The sequence below is a fragment of the Hemibagrus wyckioides genome, linkage group LG27 (assembly GCF_019097595.1).
Source record: "Hemibagrus wyckioides isolate EC202008001 linkage group LG27, SWU_Hwy_1.0, whole genome shotgun sequence".
NCBI classification, from domain to species: domain Eukaryota; kingdom Metazoa; phylum Chordata; class Actinopteri; order Siluriformes; family Bagridae; genus Hemibagrus; species Hemibagrus wyckioides.
In genome coordinates this window covers 4,994,781-5,020,000 of record NC_080736.1, presented here as the reverse complement: position 1 = coordinate 5,020,000, position 25,220 = coordinate 4,994,781, and the positions used below count along the sequence as shown (strand labels likewise).

The window sequence follows — 25,220 nt, the reverse complement described above, 5'->3', positions numbered from 1 at the left end:
CGTTCCTAACTATTTAAAGAAGGACAGTGTGTGTGTGTGTGTGTGTGCAAATAAAATTTGTTGTCATGAGGTAAAAAGAGACTTGCTGTCACATCCATTACACTTATCTCCTTCTTATCTTGGTTTCCATCCCATAATATTCAAAGCTTCTTTTCCTCACTTAACACCAGGACAGGTGATATTTGTGTATGCACATCTTATCATGTGATGGATAGGACAGGACATTCAAATAGTGATGACATGTGAACTCTAACCTTGGAATTCTCGAGTGCTGAAGGTGTGTGTGTGTGTGTGTGTGTGTCCAGGTAAGCGCTCTTCTTCTCCCGTCCTTTTTACTCAGCGCCAGGTGATTGGCAGGTGGTGAAACTATGCGAAAGTGCTCTCAGTGTCGGTTCACCTCGGCTTGTCGCACAACACCCACGCTCTTTCTTATCCCTCGTTCATGCGTGAGACAACACTTGGGCATCTCTCTGAAGCAGTACCTGTCAGAAAGACTGGGCTTAACCCTTTCTTAGCTACAAAAGAGACCCAGCGTGACGAGCGGCGGGTCGAAAGGTCGCTAGGTGGAGACGGTCTCTGCTTAGACTAAACACGACGACGCCTCGGGTTAAAAACATACACAGAGTGAACTCGACTCAACCCGGGACGAAGATGGCCGAGTTAAACAAAAGGAGATCTGGAGCGCGTCTTTCTCCGGGCAATCTTGAGCTTACTGGTGAGGGCGTGTTTACGGCAAGCTGACCTCAACTGGTGGACGCTGTGAGAGGGGTGACCTGGAGGACAGGAGACTTAAGGAGATGGAAGTGTATATTTGTATAAGGAAACCCATTTTAGACCACTCTAAAAAGGAAGGACTGTAAACACATACGCAGACAATCACACTCATACACACACACACACACACACACAACCTGATAAATATCATGATGTACTCGGGAGCTGATCGAGGCGCACCCTCTGTGTTATACAGTGCAACAAGTGAACAGGAAGATCCTCTGGATCGGACCTGAGGTGTTAAATAACAGCCATATTTATAAATATAGGGATAATAATAAAATTTGATGCTTCCTCCAAAAGTCAGAGGGCGATTTGGAGAATATTTGAGGCAAAAGAGGAAGAAATGTTGAAATGAAGTGTGTTTGACTAATCTGTCCCTGTTCGCTACATCTGGCAGAAGCAAATGTTTTGGTGGTTAAGTCATAACTACTTTAGGAAATTAACCAGATCCAAAAAGCCAAAAATTATTTTAAATATTTTTTAAAAATACCAAATTTTGGTTGATGGGGTTTTTGGATGGGTGGTTGAATTGTTGGTTAATTAGTTGGTTGGTTAGATGGCTGGTTAATTGGTTGGTTGGTTGGTTGACGGGTTGGTTGGTAGGTTCGGCTGGTTGGTTGTTTGGTTCATCAGTTAATTGGTTGGTTGGTTGGTTAGTTGGTTGGATGGCTGGTTAATTGGTTGGTTTGTTGGTTGGTTGGTTGGATGGCTGGTTAATTCTTTGGTTGGTTGGTTGATTGGTTAGTTGTACAACTCTAATTGACAGTATACAGCTGTAGTAAGGACATGATTTATAATCACACTCTCTGGTGTCACCCAAATGAATATGGCTTCCTTTTTGAGTCTGGTTCCTATCAAGGTTTCTCCCTCATATCATCTCAGGGAGTTTTTCCCACACCACCACTGCCTTAGGGTTTAAAACTTAATTTTAAACTTTGTAATTTTCATTCTATATTTTTATATTTCTGGGAAGATCCCTTTGAGAAAATGTACATTGTAAAAAGCGCTATACAAATAAAAGTGAATTAAATTGAAGTTAGTTGATTGGGCGGTAGTTTTACTGGTTGGTTGTTTGGTTCATCAGTTAATTGGTTGTTTGGTTTGTTGGTTGGTTGGATAGTCGGTTGGTTGGTTGTTGGGTAAATGTTTGCCACTTAGCACCCACCCAAAAAAGAAGGTAAACAAATTCAGAATTTATTGTACTGGAGACAGAAATATCAACAAAATGCTGGATGACATAAATTTTTGTTGTTGTTGTTTGTTTTTAACTGTACCACTCTGCTCAACTAAAATCACAAAATAAACTTTACAATTTAAAAATGGCCTCCTGCTTTACCTTCAATTCTCCTCCATTAAACACTACACTCACTACAGCATTCCTCTTTCCAGCCTCGATCGCTGACAAAATGCAGACGTCTCGAGCGACTCGGAGCCAGACTCATTTGGCGCTTCTTTTACCTTTCTTCCTCGTCCACTGCTTTAAATCTCGGAAAAGGAAAAAAAGAAGGGCATCTGTACTACTGTACACCATGTGACACCGTGATCCCAGCAGCGGTGAATAGACATCATCATTAGACAGACGGCTCACAGATCACTTCGACTCCATCACAGGACTGTTCAGGAAGCGAGTCGCCCGGTGCCAGAATTGCTTCCAGCAAGATCAGACCTGTGTGATTGTGTATAAGTGTGTAAGCAAGACTCAAGCCATTGGAAATCCTACAATAAATACAGGAAATGTTGGAGACACCTTTTCAGCCTGTGGTAGCATGATACTGTGTAATTGTGTGTGCTTTTTGGGGTGGAAAGGTAGAATGACGTTCACGATATAAACACCATTAAGATGTCAATAACACTTTGAGTACATATGGCTGGTTTACAGGAACAAGTTCGATAATGAGAAGAAGTGCATTTAAGATCGGGTTGTTTGCGTGTGTGTGTGTGTGTGAGTGTGTGTCCTGTGACCACCCCCCCAACACACACACACACACAATGATTGAGTACTTGCCCTTTCAGCCAAATTGACCTCATGAGCACTCTGAGAGCCATCAATCCCCGCACGCCCCCCAACACCAACGTGCCACAGAAGGGATTATATGAAGTGTAAAACATTAGAAAAATGTGTCTGCAACATCACAGCAGCATGTTTGAAGAGGAGAGAAGGCTGGGACAATGGAGGCGAGCGTTTGAAAGTATTGTGCGAGTCGGGTTAAGGCCCCTCCATGTTTTCGACAGCTGTTCATATGCTTTTCCCTTGCGCTAAATGAGGCAGAAGCTAAAATCGCTGTTGTCTTCTTGTTGCCTTTTTTCTCCCCCTTCTTTTTAAATTCCAGGCTGGGAAAAAAATAAACGGTGGGAAGAATAAATAGAGAGTCATCGATCGCACTGGAGATGGGTTTAAATGGCTAAACCATTTATTCACCGTCGTCGTAGACTGCATCTGCATATGCTCTATGAAACATTGTCACATACTGCACAATCCTCCTTCCTGGTCCTTTTCACCAACTCGCATACACACACATACAACGTTTCCATCTATTCCTGGATCTGGATGATGAATTGAATCCATAGATAAGGATCTCACTGCCTTTCTTGCCAGCAAAAGCTCTTTTGGTTGCAGGACGAAGGCCAAAATCTTCCCCTTTTTCGTGTTCGGCAGTCCAGCTTGGTTTACGTTGCCTGAAGTAATGCTTAACCCTGTAAAAAAAGTCGCCGGTTATCCAAACCCTCAGGTATTTTCATTACATTAAAGTTTCTTCTACGGTGGCTGCAAAGCGATATTTAGGGAAAAAAACAGCCGTGATAGAATACAGTTAGTGTTGGCCGGCTGGCTCAAAGGAAAATTAAACTTGGCTCTGAGCGGATAAGCACAGACCTCACCACCGGGGAAAGCCAAAAAGCTCAGGAGATCGGCGGCCATGCTGTGTGGAGTGCTTTTGAGCGTCGCGTTTTGTTGCTTTTCCTTCGTGTGCTTTTCTGCGTCTTCTTGGGTGATCGCTGCGGCAAAGACAATTATCAAACGGCAGGAGCTTACGCGTGTTAGCAAGTCCGTCCAGCTCCAACTTTCAGGAAACTGTTTCCAATTCAGAGTAAAGCACTTCGTTTTCCAATTAATCCCATTCAATTTTGTGCTCTGTGCAAACTAATGCAAAACAAACGTTGTTTGGTTTAACCACGCTATTCCTTTCGAACGTGGGCTTTCGAACCAAATCCTCTGATCTGACATATCTGATAACACTAAACTCTCCAGACAAAGCAGCTATAATGGTGAAACACAATTTTACCACCCACTCCAAATTTACAGGACTTGATTATGTTTAAGTGGACATTTCAGAGTCATTAAAAAGTGCTTACTTAAATCTCAAATCAAGTCAAGATGCTTTTATTGTCCTTTCAATTATATATAGCTGCAGCAGTGAGATGAAACAACGTTTCTCCAGGACCCTGGTGCTACAGAAAACAACACAGAGCTAAAGGACTTAAAGTAAGTTGTCCTAGCTTCATAAAGTGCATCGGGTGCAAACCAGGACGGTGCAAACAGACAATACAAAACAGATGCATAAAATGGCGGCAACCAATATACATTCCGTATATTATACAGTACAATGTGCAAAAATAAGAGGATTGTGAACAAAGAGGGTTTTTGTAAACATATATACACTTACATAACAACAAGTACATCATGTTAGACGTCTGGGGGACAAAGTTAGGAAGGCCAGATTAAGATGGTTTGGACATGTTCAGAGGAGGGAGAGTGAGTATATTGGTAGGAGAATGTTGGACATGGAGCTGCCAGGCAGGAGGCAAAGAGGAGGTATACGGATGTAATAAATGAGGATATGAAGCTAGTGCGTGCAAGTGTTAAGATTGCAGGAGATAGGGATAGGTGGAGAGAGATGATTTGCTGTGGCAACCCCAGGAGGGTAAAGCCGAAAGAAGAAGAAGAAGAAGAAGAAGAAGAAGAAGAAGAAGAAGGAGAAGAAGAAGAAGAAGAAGAAGAAGAAGAAGAAGAAGAAGAAGAAGAAGAAGAAGAAAACAGCAATTGAGTGAGTGTGCAAAAAAACAGCATGTGAACAGTTTTAACATGGGTGGTGCTATAGACATGGGTGTATATTGAATGAGTGTTTGAATTGTGTGTTTAGTTGGGAATAGTTCAGTTCAGATCACAGAGTTGTTGTGTCATAAGTTTGGAGGTGGATAATGGAAAGGAAACTGATGAAGATGTACTGCAGTTCTACTATCTTTACATATTAAATAAGGAATGATACAATGGATGGAGGAAATCTTGGATGGAGACGATGCTGTGAGTCACACGATCCCCCAGACCTCCCATACAGACTTCTTCATATTTTGTCTAATCTCAGGTCTACTTGTTGTCTTGGATTTCTCACTCTGTTTACAAGCACACTGTTTTTGTCTTTTGCTGCAGGCATCCTGACCCAGTCGAACCGACGCACTTCCCTGGTCAGACCAAATTAGCCCTGCAAGTAAGACCGCTGGCACACAACGCTAGACTATTTTAAATTCCTGCCTGAATTAAGACATGAATATACAAATATAAATACATGATCTTAAATTATACAGACTGAATTTAGTCTCTGTATTTACAGAAAAGAAAACTATATGTATTTAAATTTAGGCAAACGTTTTAGAGGTTAAGTCATGCTCATTATGGGAAATTAACTAGATCCAAAAAGAAGAAAAATCACTAAATTTCGGGGGACAGGGTGTTTGGCGGGTGAAAGGGTTAGTGTTTGGAAAATTTCTTTTAACTGTAAATAAGCTACTTTTATTTTCTTCATCAGGGGTTAGTTAGGTATTTGGTGAGGGGGTTGGTTGGATGTTTGGTTGTAGGTAGGGTAGGGTAGATGGTTGTAGGTAGGGGAGTGTAGATGTTTGTAGTTAGGGGAGTGTAGATGGTTGTGGGTAGGGTAGGGTAGATGGTTGTAGGTAGATCAGAGTAGATGGTTTTTGGTAGGGTAGGGTAGATGGTTGTCGGCCGGGTAGGGTTGACTGTTCTAGGTCGGGTAGTGTAGATGGTTGTTGGTAGGGTAGGGTTGGGTAGATGGTTGTAGGTAGGGTAGGGTAGATGGTTGTAGGTAGGGTAGGGTAGATGGCTGTTGGTAGGGTAGGGTATATGGTTGTTGGTAGGGTAGGGTAGATGGTTGTCAGTAGGATAGGGTAAATGGTTGTAGGTAGGGTAGTGTAGAGGGTTGTAGGTAGGGTAGGGTAGATGGTTGTAGATTTCTGTTTGGTTGATAGATTTGGTTGTTTGGGTAGGTGATTGGTAGAGCTGGTTGGTAGTGTTGGTGACTGGTAGAGTTAGTTGGTTGGTTGGATGATGGTTGGGTGGTTGGTAGGTTTGTTGACTGCTAAGTTAGTTAGTTGATTGGTTGGTTGGTAGGGCAGATAGTTAGTTGGTTGATTGGTTGGCTGTTTGGTAGGGTTGATGATTGGTAGATTTGGTTGGTAGGCATGTAGTTGGGTGGTAGTGTTGGTGTTCGGTAAGGTGTGTTGTCTTAATCTCTCACTTTTGTTCAGAATCCTTTGTGATTCCATTAAAACCACCACACAGAAAACGGGATTAAATGAAAAAATTCCAGACTAGAAAAAGAAAGCTGTAGTTTGAATGGAGTCATTTCACCTAGAAAGAATCAAGTAAAGTGAAGACAATGCCTGATTTTTGTGCATGCATGAGCAAAACTGGCAAGAATTAGAGGTTAAGAACGGTTCATGCAATAGAGATAGAGAGACAAATTTATCAGCCTGATCTGTAATTCCTGCTGAGCCATCTGCGCTATCTCTAACCAATTATCTCAGAGACCCACAGATGGAAGAACTTCAGTTGCACAACCGTCTAACCAACTAAATAAACCGAGGTGATAGACCTCATGATTCTCTGTGTGGTAAAGGCTGATTAGGCAGATGATGTAACGTGTTCAATTGTGTCCTAGAAGGAAAAATAAAATGGCGTACTTCTTCAACGAACACAGGAAAAGAACGACCACGATCTACAGCATCAAGCAAAAAATCCTCGGAAACCATCAGTAAGGAATCCTCTCTACAGCCAATGTCACTGATTCAGTTATTCCTTCCTTCCTTCCTTCCTTCCTTACTTACTTTTTTTGTCTTCTCTGCCTTTCATCTCTCCATCAATTTCTCCTTCTTTTGAAATGATTCACCTTGTATAGCGATACTTGTATTAAATATCAAAGAAATCAAGAATTCACTGTAAGATTGTGTGTGTGTGTGTTGCTTCACAGGCCCTGAGGGTTCCAAAAGCATTAAAGAAGCATTGAATATCCATCAGTTCTTCCTCTGATGTTGTAGATATCGTCCACATACCCACAGACAGACAGACACACACACACACACATAATGACTACCCAGTCCCTCTGTATGCAGGTACAAAGCTTACAGCTACACCCTTCCAGTTAAAACACTCACTCACTTACTCTCTCACTCTCTCTCTCTCTCACACACACACACACACACACACACACACACACACAGTACATACAGTGCAGCACAAACACACTGCTATTGGCGAATCAGGGCGTGAAATTCTCTAAAGGGTTTTAAGTGTTTACCCTGAACACTATCAGGCCTGGCTGAAATTCAGCTTACCCTGTTCAATGCACACTTCAAAGGGAATGGCGAATAACTTTTAGCCGCATATTATACTGCACACTACACACACACACACACACACACACACACACACACTTCCACTCTGCTTTCTTCTCCTTTCTTTTTCGGCCCATTCTTCTGTATGAGGTGCCCCGTAATGTAAAATGCATTATTGTCCCATATCAGTGCTCTCATTATAACAGAATAATAACACACTTTTCCTTTTTTTTTCCTCCATTCTTAGAATTAAATGGTGGTTAAACAATCAATTCATACTGCTCAGGAAGGTAGGAGGGATAACAGAGAGAGAGAGAGAGAGAGAGAGAGAGAGAGAAACTTAGATAATCGTTTTCCTCTTAATTTAGTTTATGATGTACATTAAAAACCAGAGTCCAGGTGAACTGATGAATTTGATTGGTCAGGAGATGTTAATTTCCTGTAACAGTAGTTCTGGCTGTTACACATAAACCAAAGGAAGGAAGGAAGAAATGAATGAGTGAATGACCAAAGGAGTGATGGATGAATGGATGGATGGATGGAATGACGGACAGACAGACGAAAGAAAGGAATGTATGAAGGAAGGAAGGAAGGAAGGAAGGAAGGGATAAATGACTGCATGAATGAATTATGAAAGAACGGAAGAAAAGAAAGCAGGTTAGGAAGATATGAAGGGAGGAAAGAAGGAAGGAATGGAAGGAAGGAAGGAAGGAAGGAAGGAAGGAACGTTAGAAAGTAAGATAGGAAGAATTGACTGAGTGAATAAACAAATGAATAAATTATGTATGTATGAATGTATAGATGTATGGATGGATGGATAGATGGCCAGATGTATGGACAGATGTATGGATGTATGGATGTATGGATGGACAGATGTTTGGATGGATGGACAGATGGATGGAAGCAACGAAGGAAGGAAGGAAGGAAGGAAGGAAGGAAGGAAAAAGAATGGAAGGAAAAAAAGAAAAAACTTCCAGCACTGCCCCATTATTATTATTCCTTCTCTTTACATTCATCAGGTCCACACCTAACGTCCTCCCAGGCATCCAGTCTCACACTCTCACACCCACCAATAAACTATAAAGAAACGATAACACTGTATCTCAAAAAATAGCAGTACATTACATGTGCAAGGATTTACATCACCCCATGACTGAGAGTCGGTTCACGATTGCGCACGATGTGTAGAACACGCTAAGCCGCACTCCAACTCCAAAAACGAAAGGACGATGTTGTGTGTAAATAAAAGCTGTGTATAATAAAAAAATAAATAAAATTCTTTTTTTTCCCCGTGATGAATATGCACCGCAGAAACGCAAAACATTCCTAATGTTTTACAAAGCCATCAAATAAGTGAATGGAGATTAATTGCCTCGGTCGACCTTAAAATAATTATATGAACGCCGGAGCACTAAACTCCGATGAAATTGATACACTTTAATAATTAGATCCTTGGCTCTGACCTGCTGAAGTCAATAAAGGTTATTAAGGCCAATTGCTGTCTAAATGCATTAGAGAGGGAGAGAGGCGCTCCACACCAGAGCCGCTATTTCATTGGCAATATGATAATCCCTTCTCTGTTCACCTCGCTCCCACCCCCACCCCCCCATGAGCAAACACACACACACACACACACACAGCCTCCTCTCTCAGACACACTAAACCAGATTGGATTCACTTAACCTTTCAGAGGCTTTGATCAAATGAGCTCACACTGCAATAACATTTACATTGACCCTCTCCCTCCTTCTCTCCCTGTTTCTCCCCCTGTCTCTTGCTCTGTTCCTCTGTCTGCCAGCCTCCTCCTCACACACACACACATACACACACACACAGGTAGGTCAATAACCTAATCAGGTATCGATGGCGACCTCTTGAATTGTCTTCTCTCGGCTAAAAGACTGTCCAGTTACTGTTCAATCACACACACACACACACACACACAGGATCAACACCACTAAAGCACCACAGAATATAACCCAGACTGACCTGGATGCTTAGATTAAATGTTTGAATAAATAAATAAATAAATAAATAAATAAATAAATAAATAAATAAATAAATAAATAAATAAATAAATAAATAAATAAAGTCTATAGTAGGAATACAGCCTCCACAAAAAAGAAATCATCCCTCCATCATTCCATGCACAATCAAATATTCCAGACTGAATATGGAATTATAATTTATTTATTTATTTTATTTTATAGAATTATAGTTTATTCAGTTATTTTTATTTAAACCACTACCTCCACGTAGTTCAGGAAATGTTTCTTCAGATTGTCAGATTGACCATCTATAAAATTCTACAAGCGTTTCCAAGCTGCTTCCGAGGAACGGAACGGACGATGACTATCAGGATTACGAGCTTTTACGTTTACGTCAATTTATCTGCTAATAAAACAATTTGATTAGAAATCGATGAATAAAACGAAATGATGTTAATTGAGCGTGTATGTTAAAGGCTAAATATGAACTTCAAAATACAGGGAAAAATATTAAATTAAATAAAAATAATTACACAAAATGTAAAAAAAAAAAAAAAAAAAGCAAATAAATAAATAAATAGGAAGTGCACAAGAACTTATTTATTTATATAATGATTTATTTATTTAATAAAAAAATTAATAAGATAAAGCAAATATATAAGAAGTGCTCAAATATTTTAATATCTGTAACAGTTCGCGAGTCTTTCACAAACTCTCCGATATCCAGCTCGACTTCGCGTCATTTATTTCCAGAGCTAAAAATACAAAAAATGTTTCATTTCAACTCATTTTCCTCAATTCAATAAAAAGAAGAAGTCAGAAGGAGAGAGAAGAATATCTCTGTACAGGTTTAAGCGGTAACGAGCGAAGCCGAAATGTAGAAATTAGGCCCGGTGTAGTCGTGTAGCTTAACATAGCTATAACAGTCCCATTTCTGCCAAGCATCTCATCAGCATAACACACACACACACACACACATAGAAAGCCAGAAAGGCCTGTCTGATTTTGCAGTCTTGTCTCTCCTCCTTTCAGCACCCCACAGAAGAAAGGAGAAGATAAAAAATGCCACGCCGGTATTTAAAATATTCTGCATAAGGCTGACTATCTGCGGCCTGTCAAGCAGGGGAAGAGCTTCGCATTGTTGGAGCTTTAAATAAATGTCAGTGATGTACGATAGGGATGATAGCAGGTCTTCGGGGAGAAGGGACGCCCGCTGAGGACTCGCTCGGGACGGGGGACGAGGTGTCCCTGCGAAACTACCGCCAATGTCCTTTATCCACACACACACACACACTCACAGGTACCTGAGGCCTGATAGCATCTCCAGGTCTTTTGGCTGCGATGCTCAGAACACAGCTGAACATCTTTTCTCAGACCCTGAATCTGCCTTTTCACCCAATCTTCTGTTTATTTATCTATTCATATTTTTATACATTTCTATATACATATATATATATATATTAAGCAGCATATCAGCGAGAGAGAGAGAGAGAGAGAGAGAGAGAGAGAGAGATCCGCTTTATCAGGATGTCATTCAAATAGACGGGTCGAGAATTTGCATCACAACAGATTGAAGAGCGAGTGAGCGAGTGGGCGCGAGAGACAAGACGGGAGGAAGAAAAGCGAGAAAAGCCCACGGGAGAGAAAGGCTTCTAATAAACTATCAGGAATACGGGTAACCACTGACACCCTTCACTTTCAAATACAAAGCTGCGCTGACCCTCCTATCTGTCCCTGCTCCGAATCTACGGATAAAAACAGGGGCCTCTCCTTTTTTCTTTTTTTTTTTTTTTTTTAAGTGTCACTCTTAAAATGTCATCAGTGTCTATTAGAAATGAATAAATAAACATAAATCCTGTAAGCACCAACTCTCCGGCTGTACAGCGCCGGACGTCGGGCCTTATGGATTTATTATTATTTATCTTTATTATTATTTGTGTGTACACTATAAACTATAAAATGCTATAAAAAAAAATAAAAAATGCTCTCTCTGTGTTGTGCAAATTCAAGAAATATTATTTATTAATTAATTAAAGTCAAAAATAGAACTGTTGTTGTGCAAAAAAAAAACAATTAAAAAAATAAATAAATAAAATAAATAAATAAATAAATAAATATGGAGTTAAAAGTTAAGAAAAAATGATTTAATCAAATGCTTAAAAAAACTACAAAAACAAAAATAAATAATAATAATAAAGTATATATATATATATAAAGTAATAAATATAACATTCAGATATTCATATTCTAATAATCTACACTGAAAATCATTGCAGCCTAAGACATAAAGTTTCATTATTTCTGTGTTTCAAATACTTTATAGCATTTACTGCTGTAAAAAAATATAATAAATAAATAAATAAAATGCAAATTATGATGTCTAATATCGAATAAAATGCAAACTAGTATATCGTTTGTTCGTGCTACATACAGAGGAAGCTCTGCTGCCTATGGACAAGGAAAGGAAGATTTACACGTGTGTTCAAAGGAAGCGTCAGATCAGATTCCTCCATACACTCTTAGTGTGTGTGTGTGTGTGTGTGTGAGTGTGAGTGTATGTGTGTGTGTGTGTGTGTGTGTGTGTGTGTGTGTGAGAGAGAGAGACCATCCAGAGGATAGCAGCAGCTCTTAACCTGCATTTCTGGACACAAGGAAAACGAGCTGCTCTCAGCAGCACTTCTCTTTACATCTCAGTCTGTCTCACCTCTATATCCTACCTAGAATCCACACACACACACACACACACACACAGAGTGTACTGCATGGCTGGCCCGAGTGCCTCTCCTTAGCCCCAGCAGCACATTAGATGTGATTACTGCTCAAAGAGAGAGAGAGAGAGAGAGAGAGAGAGAGATGCAACGAGGCCATTTGTGTACTGTGGTGATGCAACAGTGCCCCCTACTGACTCTGATCTCGCCATCATTACAGACTTCCAGCAGAAGTAAAAACAAAGTGGACCAGATTCCCTCACACACCTGGAGAAATGAGGTTTGATTTTATTCCTCAATAAAACCTCATTCCTTATTTATGCTACAGTTTTAAACAACTCACATTTAAATATACCATTAACAGTAACTACAGACTTTAACATCAGATGAATCTTTACATGCTTATTTATATCATATTATTAAACACTGTAATAACTTTTCATTCAGACCAGCACCAAACGTCTTTCAGCATCATGTGTTTTCGATAGGAAACTGCAGACAGGAAACGCTGTATGAAAATATAAAGAGCAGGACGGTTCTCCGGTTCTCTCTGAGCTTGTGGATTAGTGTGTGGAGTTTAACGGCGTGATGTTCTGCTGCAGGTTCTCTGCTTTCCTTCCACCTCCCACAAAGACTGCAATAAATGGTATAGTGACTATAAATTGTGAATGAATGATTGTGTGTGTGTGTGTGGTCCAGTATACCATCCAGGAAATCCAGGATGTATTTCTGCTTCACTTCAAACCCAGGCTCTGAATGAATGAATGGATTAATTAATTAATAGATTAATGAATGAATGAATGAATGAATGAACGAACGAATTAATGAATGAATGAATCAGTGATGTGTGGTGCCCTGTGATGACCCGGTATCCCTTCCAGGAAGTCCAGTATGTATTTACGTTTCACTTCACTTCAAGTGTTCCTGGTATAGGATCTGAATGGATGGATGGATGGATGGATGGATGGATGGATGGATGGATGGAAGGATGGATGGATGGATGGATGGATGGATGAATGAATAAATAATGTGTGGTGCCCTGTGATGGCCCGGTATCCTATCCAGGAAGTCCAGGATGTATTTCTGCCTCACTTCACTCCAAGTATTCCTGGTATATATGGATGGATGGATGGATGGATGGATAAATGAATGAATAAATGGATGGATGGATGAATGGATGGATGAATGAATGAATAATGGGTGGTGCCCTGTGATGCCTGGTATCCTACGCAGGAAGTCCAGGATGCATTTCTGCCTCACTTCCCACAAAGTGTTCTTAGTACAGGCTCTGAATAGATGAATGAATGAATGAATGAATGAATGAATGAATGAATGAAAGCAGTTATTTCCTAAGTAAAACAGAGTTAAAGCATAGAATCCCAATCCCTGTTTAGCCTCCTTAAACATGATTGCATTCATTTATCTTTCTTTAAAAATAAAGGTATCTTTAATGTCATTTTATCTGATTCACTTTGTACATATTAAGCGATTTTCCAACCCAATAATAAACTAAAAATTACTTTTCCTAGTACTTTAGATTAATAATTTTATACTAAATGGTGAGTAAGGCCTCCTGGCGGTCCAGTGGCAGGATCCCGTGCTCTCATTGCCGCGGCCCGGGTTCAATTCCCAGGCAGGGTGCCACCCCAGCCCCTGAAGTATTAACTCTCAGTGCCGCTTAAAAAATGGAAGGGTTGCGTCAGGAAGGCCATCCGGCGTAGAACCTGTGCCAAATCATGCGGATCGTCTGATCCGCTATAAAACAGCGGACGCTGCCATTGTGCAGGACTAACGCTAGGATAAAAAAAAATATACTAAATGGTGAGTAAGATCAAGAAAAATGTACATAAAGGATTTACGTTTCAAGATCTAAAACAAAATATTATTGCTAAACAATTTGATTTTAAATGGAATAGTCATCTATTTATGAAATTAGTGAAATATCAAAACAAAATACTACAAGACTAATACCCTTGTTTATACCCTTGTACCATGAAAAGTTGTGTGGAAAATCTTTGAAAAGTTTAAAAGTTTATTCCCAACAATCTAGTCATTTAGGTGTTCAGGCAATATTAATGCCGATCTAAGTTCAGCTCAGTACTCTACCTGGGGTCAAGGTTAAATGCAAGGTTAAGTATACACTCAGACTAATAGATACTGAGAAACTTGTAAGTTTAAAATATCTCAATTTTTGTACATATTAATTTTAAAATAGCGACACAACAAAGTATAGTAATAGTGAGACTGAAAAGAAATGGCCTACTCGGTAAATTTTCAGCTGCAGTAGTAACACAAAATTCCATAACATAAACATGTTTCTAAGGACCTGACCTTCGTCTGATAAGAATTTCAGCTGATTTCATGCATAAAATAACAAACTACTAGGTTCTTCAAATATTGATCTAAAAACGCAAGATTTTACCTGGGTACTTCGGATATGTATTATAACACCTAGGCTTAACGGTCAGGATGAGCATTTATAGGTGTCCTAGTGCAGTCTATTTTACCTGTGAAACAAGGAAAATTTAGTTTAAACAAGTTTAAATCAGTTTAAAGTGTTTCCACCGACAAAGAAAAAGAAAATCTCTAGAGATCTCAAGTGAAAAAAAAAAGTGCTGCTAAATCTTATAATTATACTTTATAGCAGGGTAAATAATTTATTTACTAATTTTATAATTTATACAATATATAATGTTTTTATTTATTTATTTATTCATTTATATTGACATTATATTATTTATATTTTTTAAAAATCAATTATGTAATGTGAATTTTTTTAAAAGTACAATTTCATAGCTTCAACCTAGGAACCATTTCAGTTTGATATAATTAGCTATAAAACTATAAAACAGAATATTAAAAAATGTATAATATAAAATGGAAAAAAAAAATAAAAACAATAATATAAAAAAATCCCACTGGATTTATTTAAAGAATAAATGTCATACTCGTGTGTTTGTTTGTTTTTTAAATAACTACTTCCATGCTATAGCATTACAAGCTTTAATATTTTTGCTATTAATATAACTCATTACCAATGAGAGAATTCGTCTGATGGAGCAATATTCCAAACCGGTGCACTGAATTACGGCGCAGGAAAATGACAAATGACACGACAACTAATTGAGGGTTTATAATTCAGGATGTCGAATCGGCTTGATTGTGTCAATTAAAGTAACACAATACAGTGTTGTCGTTTGAACTGCGGCGCTACTTAATCAGATTAACGGCTGGTATAGAGTGGTATTTATGATCCATATTGAAGTGTGAAAGTGTGAAGTACAAAAGCAGAGTGCGAAAGCAGGACGACACGATAGCAACACACACACACACTTCAAACCTTGACTACAGAAAGCTAAATAAGGCCTCAGATGTTGGAGTTTCCTGTCCACATGGTGTTATTTCCTGAACAGCACATATGGATCAGACTTAAAGCACGATACTCCATCACTATTCCATATGCAACCAGCTGAGCTTTCCTCTCTACTTATAAAATTATTACTATTATTTATATTATCATTATTATTCTTCTCACATCCCGGACAGCAGCTGAGAAATCTCGCTGTTAAATTCTCTGTAAGAGAAGCAAACCCAATAGTGTAGGGTGCAGTACAGTTATAAAGACTGGAGCTTTTCGGTAAGTGTGTCAACATCACAGCACCGGCTGACTCATCACCCTCTTCAACTGAATCGCAATCACAGAGCTGCAGTTTGTTCCCACTCACTTTCCAACTCAAAGCCATACCCGGCCAAGTTAAAGCCAGTTTCCGCTAATATTAACCGTCTGTAGCGATTTGTTCCTCAAGCGCAACGCCGTAAAACGCGTGCCGAGCACAACAGTAGCGTTTTAGATGGTTTGAATTGACTTGAATGTTGAATCACGGACGCTAACCGGGTCCGTTCGGTGTAACCGGCACAATTCGGACCTACGGAGGTGGGAATCATCACGTCTTCAGGGTCGAGTTATGTGCAGGAGGAAAGGATTTTTACTACCATAATAGTGCAGGTCAGGATTCAGACTTAAGACATAAAACACAAAAAATATGACATATGTAAACAAGAAAATTCTGCCTTTATCAAGCTCTACAAGTCACTTAAATTTACGTATCAAAATTTCTAAATTACAGAATTTATTCAAGGTCAGTTTTAAACATCCAAATAAAAATAAAATGAGGAATACTATGTCGGAAGCCATATTGTACAACTAGGCAAATTCCTGCACCAATACATTTGCTTATCATCTCCTAATTCATAAATAATTAAAATAATACATTTTCTATTTTAGGCAGCATGGTGGCTTAGTGGTTAGCATGTTCGCCTCACACCTCCAGCGTCCTGGGTTCGAGTTCCCTCTCACTGTGTGTGTGGAGTTTGCATGTTCTCCCCGTGCTTGGTGAATTTCCTCCCACAGTCCAAAGACATGCTAACAGGCTGATTGGAGTCTCTAAATTGCCCGTAGTGTGTGATTGTGTGTGTGTGTGTGTGCCCTGCGATGGGTCCAGGGCGTATCCTGCCCTGACACCTGAGATAGGCACAGGTTCCCTGTGACCCGAGGATAGATCGGATAAGCAGTACAGACAATGAAATTAAAATTTTCTATTTTTCATTTTGTAAAGTTGTCTCTTGCGTATATGTCTCACAAACTAGAAAAAAAGAACAAGAACCAATCAGTCAGTATTTTCTATCCCACACTCACACAAGTTTAATAGAAAGCACCTTACAGTAGGTTGAAGAAGAAGATCTAGTGATAAAACCTCTATATAGTAATGTGTCTAAAAAAGAACATTCCAGCAATCCTATTGAGGTGAGGGACTGACTGAACCTGTAGACTGTAAACAGATTAAGGGTTAACTAAATGTGATGGTGTCACAACAGTGGATGTTTCTGGAACTGAGAAATTCCCAAATTGTGGCATTCATGTCAGAGGCACAAACGTGTATCCAGCAAGTTCCTAAAGTGTGATATGGTGTTGATCAGTGTGTAGCATCTCTATCTGTGCTCTTACCATCCTCTCCATCTGCTTCCAGTCAGTCTCCAGACGCTCCATGGGTTTACTCCACCAGCTGCAGAAGCGAGCGTAACGCCGGCCCTGGAACCAATACTGCCTCAGCCATTCAAACTCCACCTGACAAAATGCACACAATATGTTTATATATATACACACACACACACACATGTCTACAAACAAATAAATTAAAACTGCTTATGCAATTCAGTTAAAAAGTTTACTTTTTATCCCCTCAGTAACCACAATATGGTCTTTGTCTGTATCCGTTATCAAATATCTGATTAAAGTGACTTAATTAATATCAAGTGTTTAATGTTCAATGTTTAAGTCTTGGTTTAAACCTCTAAAGGAAAATGTTGTTAGATTCGGCAAAAATCTAACATTTTCCAATTCACAAAATTCTACAGATTGAAAAAGTTATAGCAGTAAAGACAGAAGAGGGTTGGCTTTGTTTCAGTCAGGGTTAGGGGTGGGGCTTCTTTTTTTGGCCTAGGTTAAGGGCAGAGCATGTTTTTAGGTCAGGAGTTAAGGGCGGAGCTTGTTTTAGGTCAGAGTTAGGGGCGGGGCTTGGTTTTGGTCAGGGTTAAAGGCGAGTTAGTGTTTTAGATCAGGGTTATGGGCAGGGTTAATTTTTAGGGGCGGGGCTTGTTTTTAGTTAGGGTTCAGGTAGGGATAGTTTCTAGATTGGGGTTAGAGGCAGGGTTAGTTTTTAAATTGGGGCTAAAGATGGGGTTAGTTTTTATATTGGGGTTAGAGGCAGGGTTAGTTTTTATATCGGGGTTAAAGGTGGGGTTAGCTTTTAGATCGGGGTTAAAGGCTAGGTTAGTTTTTATATCGGGGTTAAAGGTGGGGTTAGTTTTTAGATCGGGGTTAAAGGCTAGGTTAGTTTTTAGATCGGGGTTAAAGGCTAGGTTAGTTTTTAGATCGGGGTTAAAGGCTAGGTTAGTTTTTAGATCGGGGTTAAAGGCTAGGTTAGTTTTTAGATCGGGGTTAAAGGCTAGGTTAGTTTTTAGATCGGGGTTAAAGGCTAGGTTAGTTTTTAGATCGGGGTTAAAGGCTAGGTTAGTTTTTAGATTAGGTTTAGGGGTGGGGTTAGTTTTTAGATCGGGGTTAAAGGCTAGGTTAGTTTTTAGATCAGTGTTAGGATTAAAGGTGGAGTTAGCTTTTAGATCGGGGTTAAAGGCTAGGTTAGTTTTTAGATTAGGTTTAGGGGTGGGGTTAGTTTTTAGATCGGGGTTAAAGGCTAGGTTAGTTTTCAGATCAGGGTCGGGGGGGTTAGTTTTTAGATTGGGGTTAGAAGCAGAGTTCGTCTTTAGATCAGGGTTAGAGGCAGGGTTAGTTTTTAGATCGGAGTTAAAGCCTAGGTTAGTTTTTAGATCGGAGTTAAAGCCTAGGTTAGTTTTTAGATCGGGGATAAAGCCTAGGTTAGTTTTTAGATCAGGGTTAAAGCCTAGGTTAGTTTTTAGATCAGGGTTAAAGCCTAGGTTAGTTTTTAGATCAGGGTTAAAGCCTAGGTTAGTTTTTAGATCGGGGATAAAGCCTAGGTTAGTTTTTAGATCAGGGTTAAAGCCTAGGTTAGTTTTTAGATCAGGGTTAAAGCCTAGGTTAGTTTTTAGATCAGGGTTAAAGCCTAGGTTAGTTTTTAGATCGGGGATAAAGCCTAGGTTAGTTTTTAGATCAGGGTTAAAGCCTAGGTTAGTTTTTAGATCGGGGATAAAGCCTAGGTTAGTTTTTAGATCAGGGTTAAAGCCTAGGTTAGTTTTTAGATCAGGGTTAAAGGTGGGGTTAGTTTTTAGATCAGGGTTAAAGCCTAGGTTAGTTTCACCTCGAATGGGTGAAAAGGGTGAAACTAGGTTAGTTTCACTTCACATGAAGCAGGGTTCATTTTTAGACCAGGGTTAGAAGGTGGAGTTATATTTTAAATCAGGGTTAGGAGCGAGGTTAGTGTTTGGTCAGGGTAGGGATGTGGTTAGTTTTTGGTCAGGGGTATGGATGGGGTTTGTTTTTGCTCAGGTTTACAGGTAGAGCAAGGTTTGTTTTATGGTCAGCATTAGGGGCGGGGTTCGTTTTGTGGTCAGGATTATGAAAAAGGTCCCTTTTAAAACCTTTAAACTTTAAGTACACAATTTAAAACACTCTTTCATCACTTCCTCTTTGAACTGTAATTAGGTTCTACAGTACACCATTAAGCGCTTCCTCTAAAAGAGCAAACCGGAGAACCCTTCAGAGTTCTAGATTTCCTTTTTAACTTGAATGTACATGGACACTCGCATGTGTTTTTGTTTTGTTTTGTTTTCTTGTTTTGCAGCTACTTTAGCATGGTTCCTTTAGCCCTAATCAAAACTGTCACAGATGTGGAACATCTGCATTTTCTGTTGTCTTCGTCGCCGGGTATCTTGGTTTTTTTTTCCCCTCTACCTTGTGTCACCTGTGAGAAAAGTAACAGTTTATCAGACATGCACACACACACACACACACACACACACACACACACACCTCAGACATACTCTCCCTCCAGCAACACTCTCTCTCTCTCTCTCTCTCTCTCTCTCTCTCTCCATCTCCTCCCTCATCGTTCTCCCTTTGGGGATCCACAGAGCCTCGTCACCTTTCCTCTGGGAGGTTTCTTTCATTTTCTCTCATTTGAAGAGATGTTTTTAATCCTGCTAAGCGTGTGTGTGTCTAAGTATGTGTGTCTTACACTGCCTCATATGTAAATGTGAGCATCTTAAACGTGGCCTCCTGCTAACACTCAACAAAGCTAAAGCTCTGAAATAAAACACTCACACACACACACACACACACACACACACACACGCATTTCCAGGCTCTATCAGTGGAATGTCAAGAACACACACAGCCCGACAAGCTACAATGGAGTTTAAACCCAGGAACAAAGACCTGGCAACATGGCAGCTTTTATTCTACTGAAATGCTGCTTTGTTTTCAGACGTACAGATTAGCACCTTTTGCTACGTCCTCGCGCGTAATTTACGCACATGCACGCAAATATCTTTCAGTGATTCTATGCTTTTTATGTTTCACCGTCTGGGATCTCTCACACACACACACACACACACACACACACACACACTAAACCTAATCTCAGTTTCACAGCAAGAAAGTTTTTTAGACATTCTTCTTTAAATTCTTCTTTCTATATTTTTTAAGATATCAAACTTTTGTTTGGAATTTGAAAAACCCCGAACACGAATGCAGCTTATCGATCGGCATCCATAAACTTTCCCCTGATCTCTGCATTGAATCTGGATAAGCGAAGATCACAGTGCTTCGGAAACGGACGCTCTCCTCATACACGCAGATTACAAGCGCTTTACAGTATTCGGTCGCCTCGATCCGGCTCCTCTTCAAAGAAATGCTACGCTTTTGAAAGAGTTCGAACCTCCGCTAGCTCTACCGGAGGCGCCCTACAGAAGCCGGAGGCTACAAATGCTAGCTGTCGTCCCCGTGTCTGTCCCTCCCTCCCAGCTCTGATTGTCCTCCTGTCCTTTACAGAGAGAACACAGACTGAGCAGGCAGCTTTGAGCCAACGTGGAAGCCGGTTTCCAGCGGAGCGTCCTCGCAGCGGGCACAAAAAGAGAGAAAGCGAGCGGCTGGCATTTCGAGCCGAGCCGAGCCGTCTGGCGCGTAGAGATACTGAGAGTAAATGCCACTCGCGCAGGTAGAGAGTGAAAAAGGAACAGATTGCAGATGATGGATCTCTCGTCTCTCTCTTCTCTCTTTCTCTTTCAACACCATTCTTTATTTCATTTTTTTTTTTTCTTCAATTGAGAGTGGTGTGTAGAAGCAAGCTTAGCGAATGCAAATTATCTTATCAGTATTTGCAAAGCATTTAAGCCAGGCTGTATCAGACATTTTTTTTGGCACGCAGCCAGATATATGCATGTAAAATAGATATGAAAGCAATACTCAACATCATGCTTCCACCACCGTGCTTCTTCTAGGTGATGATACAGTGGAACCCCGGCATACGAATCTAATTCGTTCTTAAGGTGAAAATTTGTGTTGCGAAACGATTCGTCCCATAAGAAATGAAGTAAATGCTGATAATCCACCCATAAATATAACCAGTATGACCAATATGAAGCGTATGTTGGCTGCTTACAAAGAACTGACCCAAGCCAAGCATTCCATGTCCTCACAGGAAGTCGTGCCACCAAGCTTTTGCTAAAAATAGAACAGACCACCCACTCTACAATATCTGTCACCAATAAAACGCCCGGAAGCTATTGAACGAATGCCGAAGGCAACGTTGGTATCGTGAGGTTGACCCTTTCCAAACAGCTTTCACTGACTGAAAAACAATTCGTAAACTGGCTTCACTTGGCTTTCCACTGACGCTAAGAAGTTCTGAACGGCTCCTGGACGTACGTGCAACTTAGCTAGCGTTCGAATCGGTTTGTTCATATGCCAAAAATGCTTCATATGCCAATGCAGGTGAATTCTTAAGGTGAAAATTTGTAACAGAGGGCATTCATATGCCGAGGTTCCACTGTATTTCTCGGATCTCCAACGCACCATTCGACAAACTTCCAGCGGGATTTTATACAGTTCACGGCTCTTCCATAGATCCCAGATCTCTATGGTGTCCAGATTGCGAATTTCTCCTGTGACCAGCTTCTCCACTTCCAAATGCTTGCTTCTCTGATTAATCCCCTCTTTTCCCTCCGTCACTCATTTTTGACACATGGCTTCCTCTAGCCAGCATTGCAGTTGTGCCACATTCTTTCCACTTGTCAATAACAGATTTAATGGGATGTTTAAAGATTTATAACAACCTCTGACTGATACTTTTCCAGAATTTCGTCCCGGATTTGTTTCGATAGCTCTTCGGTCAACATGATGACATTTGGTATGTTCTCTAGACAATTCTGAGGTCTTCCAGGAGCAGACGCATTTATAGAGAGATCATAAGGCACTTTAATTATATACGGGTCAACTGAATACGTGACTTCTGATGGTAGCTGGTACTAATTGAAGAGTTTCACAGAAACACGGGGGTGAATACTTATGAGATCCCAAATTCGACACGCTGTATTTGTAAACTATATAGAGTTTCTCTCCTGTTTCAGTGTTATGGACTATTTTGTTCAGATTCATGAGAAATAATCCCGGTTGTCACATTACAATAAGTGGGAAAAATCCAAATACTTTTGCAAGACACTACTACTCACATACTTTATATATGCAGTATTCAAACCTACACATGTACGCACTACATTACACCAACACAATATCAGGCTTAAAAACACACACACTATTACACACACTGAACCGATCTAAGTTCTGTGCTTTGCAATCCTTACGTAGGTGACCCTACACCGCCATCTTTACCAGAAATCGACACCAAATCAACATCGACACAAAATCCAACCCACTTCAACAACATTTCTAAGCTCTAACCTTGTTTTTTATTTTTAAATGGAAACCCTGGAAGGAGCCAATCAGATCTCTGGCGCTGTGGTGTTATTGTTCCTGACACGGTCGTACATGCTGAACTACACCGCTCGGCTCGACTGGAAAACCGGCCTGTGATGATAAATAACTTAAGACATCAATTCATCATTCTACTATAATCATCATGGGCAGCTTCGAACAAACAGACCCGATCGATCAGGAGAGTCCAGTGGGCATGCTGGGTCCAGAAAAGAAAGAAGAAGTAAAAGAAGAAGAGTAGAACCCAAGGCTGTAACTGGGTTGTGATAATGTATATGTACAAACTTTACACAACCGTTCAGTCATTCCAGGGGTCAAGGTGTGACGGTCATCAAGAGCCATATTCTGGCTTTCAATTTTTTTTAAACTAAGCCCCGCCCCTAAAAGCTACCCTAACCCTTACTCTAACCCTGATTTAAAAACTAACCCCACCTTTAACTCTGACCAAAACCAAGCCCAGTCCCTAACCCTATTATTAACAAATTACAGTATTAAATGTTGGCTAGCATTCTCCTGAAATTCTAGAAATATTTATAGAAAAATGTATGGAAAGATCTAGAAAGAATAAAGACAATCTAGAACCATAACCTCCATCTCTTCAGACACCTTTAATCAAAATCTTACTCCACTGGACACCTTAATGCCCATGCTCCCAAACTAGGGGTCACACAACACCGGTAAGCATGAAGTAATATTGCTTTAGATTTTCATCATTTACATAACACCTATAAATGTTTCTGATACAATAAAAATGTTGGACTGTTACAGGAGACCTATAGAGATATATCTGGAATTTAAATAAAGGAAATAAATGCAGAATGGTCGAGGTTTGGAGTCGGAAAATTCATAATGTCCGTCTGGGGTTATGAAGGGTTTTAAATTATGAAGCAAATTTACATTTACAGGATTTGTCACACATTTTTATCTCATTTTATACAACTGAGTAATTCAGGGTTAAGGGCCTTGCTCAGGGGCCCAGCAGTGGCAGCTTGGTGGATCTAGGATTTGAGCTCACAACCTTCTGATCAGTAGTCCAACATCTTAACCACTAAGCTACAAAATGCCCTAAATTATTTTTATGTTAAATTAATTACTTAAGATATAACATAAAATAAAATAAAATAAAATAAAATAAAATAAAATAAAATAAAATAAAATAAAATATTAAAATAAAAAAATAAAAATTAATTTCTAGCAATTCATATGACAATTTGTTAAAAAATAAAAACAGTAAAAAATAAAAACAATAAAAAAAACACCTTTATTAATAAGATTCTGTAGCTAAAATAAAAATCTAGCAAATCATATGACATAATCTGTAAAAAAAATAACTAAAAAAAATTAAAAATGCCTTAATTCTATAATTAAAATAAATTTCTAGCAAGTCATACAACACAATTTGTTTCAAAAATAAAAAAAATAATTAAAAATTTAAAAAATAAAAAAACACCTTAATAAATAAATGTAAAATTCTATAAATGTAAAATTCTAATAAAGTTTAGCAATTTATAAGACACAATTTGTTAAAAAAAATAAAATAAAATAAAGTAAAAAAAACACTATAAATGTCTATAATTTGAAAGTAAATTGTTATAAAAGTTATAATGAATAATAAGGATGTATATCCATATATCTGTAATTTAATCCTTATTCACTGAATTCAATATTAATACGTATTTATATTTAATTAAATTTTCTTTCTTCTTCAACAGGAAGTGAACGCATGCATGAGTACAGCGACGTGTCACAAAAAATGTCTCAAAATAAATAAATAAATAAACAGTGCAGAAAGACGTAAAGTTTAAAGCTATGAAGATTAAGTTGTGCCTCTGAGAACAATAAGAACTCGTATAAGATCGGTCTTGTGTAGTAGACTGAATTATAAAGGGGTGTATTTAACACACACACACACACACACACACACACCTCATTATGGATGTCCTCTATGTGCTGGAGGGTGGAGAGGAGAAGCGAGCGCAGACTCTTCGCACCAGTCTCGGGATCTGTATGTAAGTTCTCCAGAGCTTCAGAGCAGCGTTTCTGGATGTACTCCAAGGTTCCTGTTATGCACTGCATGGAGAAGAAATTTTTAACAAACATCGATCCGTCACCCCTTCCGTTTATGCGTCTGTCTAATCGCTTTGGAATAAAGCTACAGGATTAGCATTAAAATGAATCACAGACGTTTTCTACAGCTTTCGGTTTCAAGATTTTCCTTTCAGACTCATGTTTCATTAACGTTAGGGCCGTCATACAGAGTGTCCATGGATGGGTTTTGTGAGCTGTTGCCAGGCTAAAAAAAATACATTGAGCCAGCTTGCGTATTAGTGTCAGGGCAAATCAGTCAACATCAGAAGTATTGGCACCCTTTAAGAAAATGGGAAAAAATATTGGGAAAAAAAAACTTTTCAGTAAGAATGTTTTCTTTCCAAAACATATGAAGCAAAATGAATGAAAGTATCTCAGAAGGGGAATATTTAAAAACGCAAACCAATTTTATTTTTCTCCAGAACCTCTGTTGTTGCTTTTGACTTAATATGAGGCTACTTGCATATATATATATATATATATATATATATATATATATATATATATATATATATATATATATATATATATATAAATAAATTTTAAAAATACATACAAAATATTACTCAT

The 25,220-nt window shown here is 39.2% G+C and overlaps 1 protein-coding gene across 7 annotated transcripts in view; it reads right to left on the bottom strand.

The window, feature by feature from the left end:
- The window catches only part of fto (FTO alpha-ketoglutarate dependent dioxygenase), a 175,232-nt gene that overhangs the window by 103,987 nt on the left and 46,025 nt on the right, over nt 1-25,220 (bottom strand). For 5 of the 7 annotated variants that reach the window (XM_058381915.1, XM_058381914.1, XM_058381919.1 and 2 more), the window contains 2 exons: nt 24,489-24,632; nt 17,103-17,222 (listed from right to left, as the gene is read on the bottom strand). In XM_058381915.1, coding sequence (XP_058237898.1) covers nt 17,103-17,222; nt 24,489-24,632 — 264 coding nt within the window. Of the gene's footprint in view, nt 1-13,568; nt 13,892-14,519; nt 14,605-15,047; nt 16,741-17,102; nt 17,223-24,488; nt 24,633-25,220 lie in introns of those variants that run through there. The other 2 variants (XR_009203813.1, XM_058381918.1) reach the window with 2 other exon arrangements.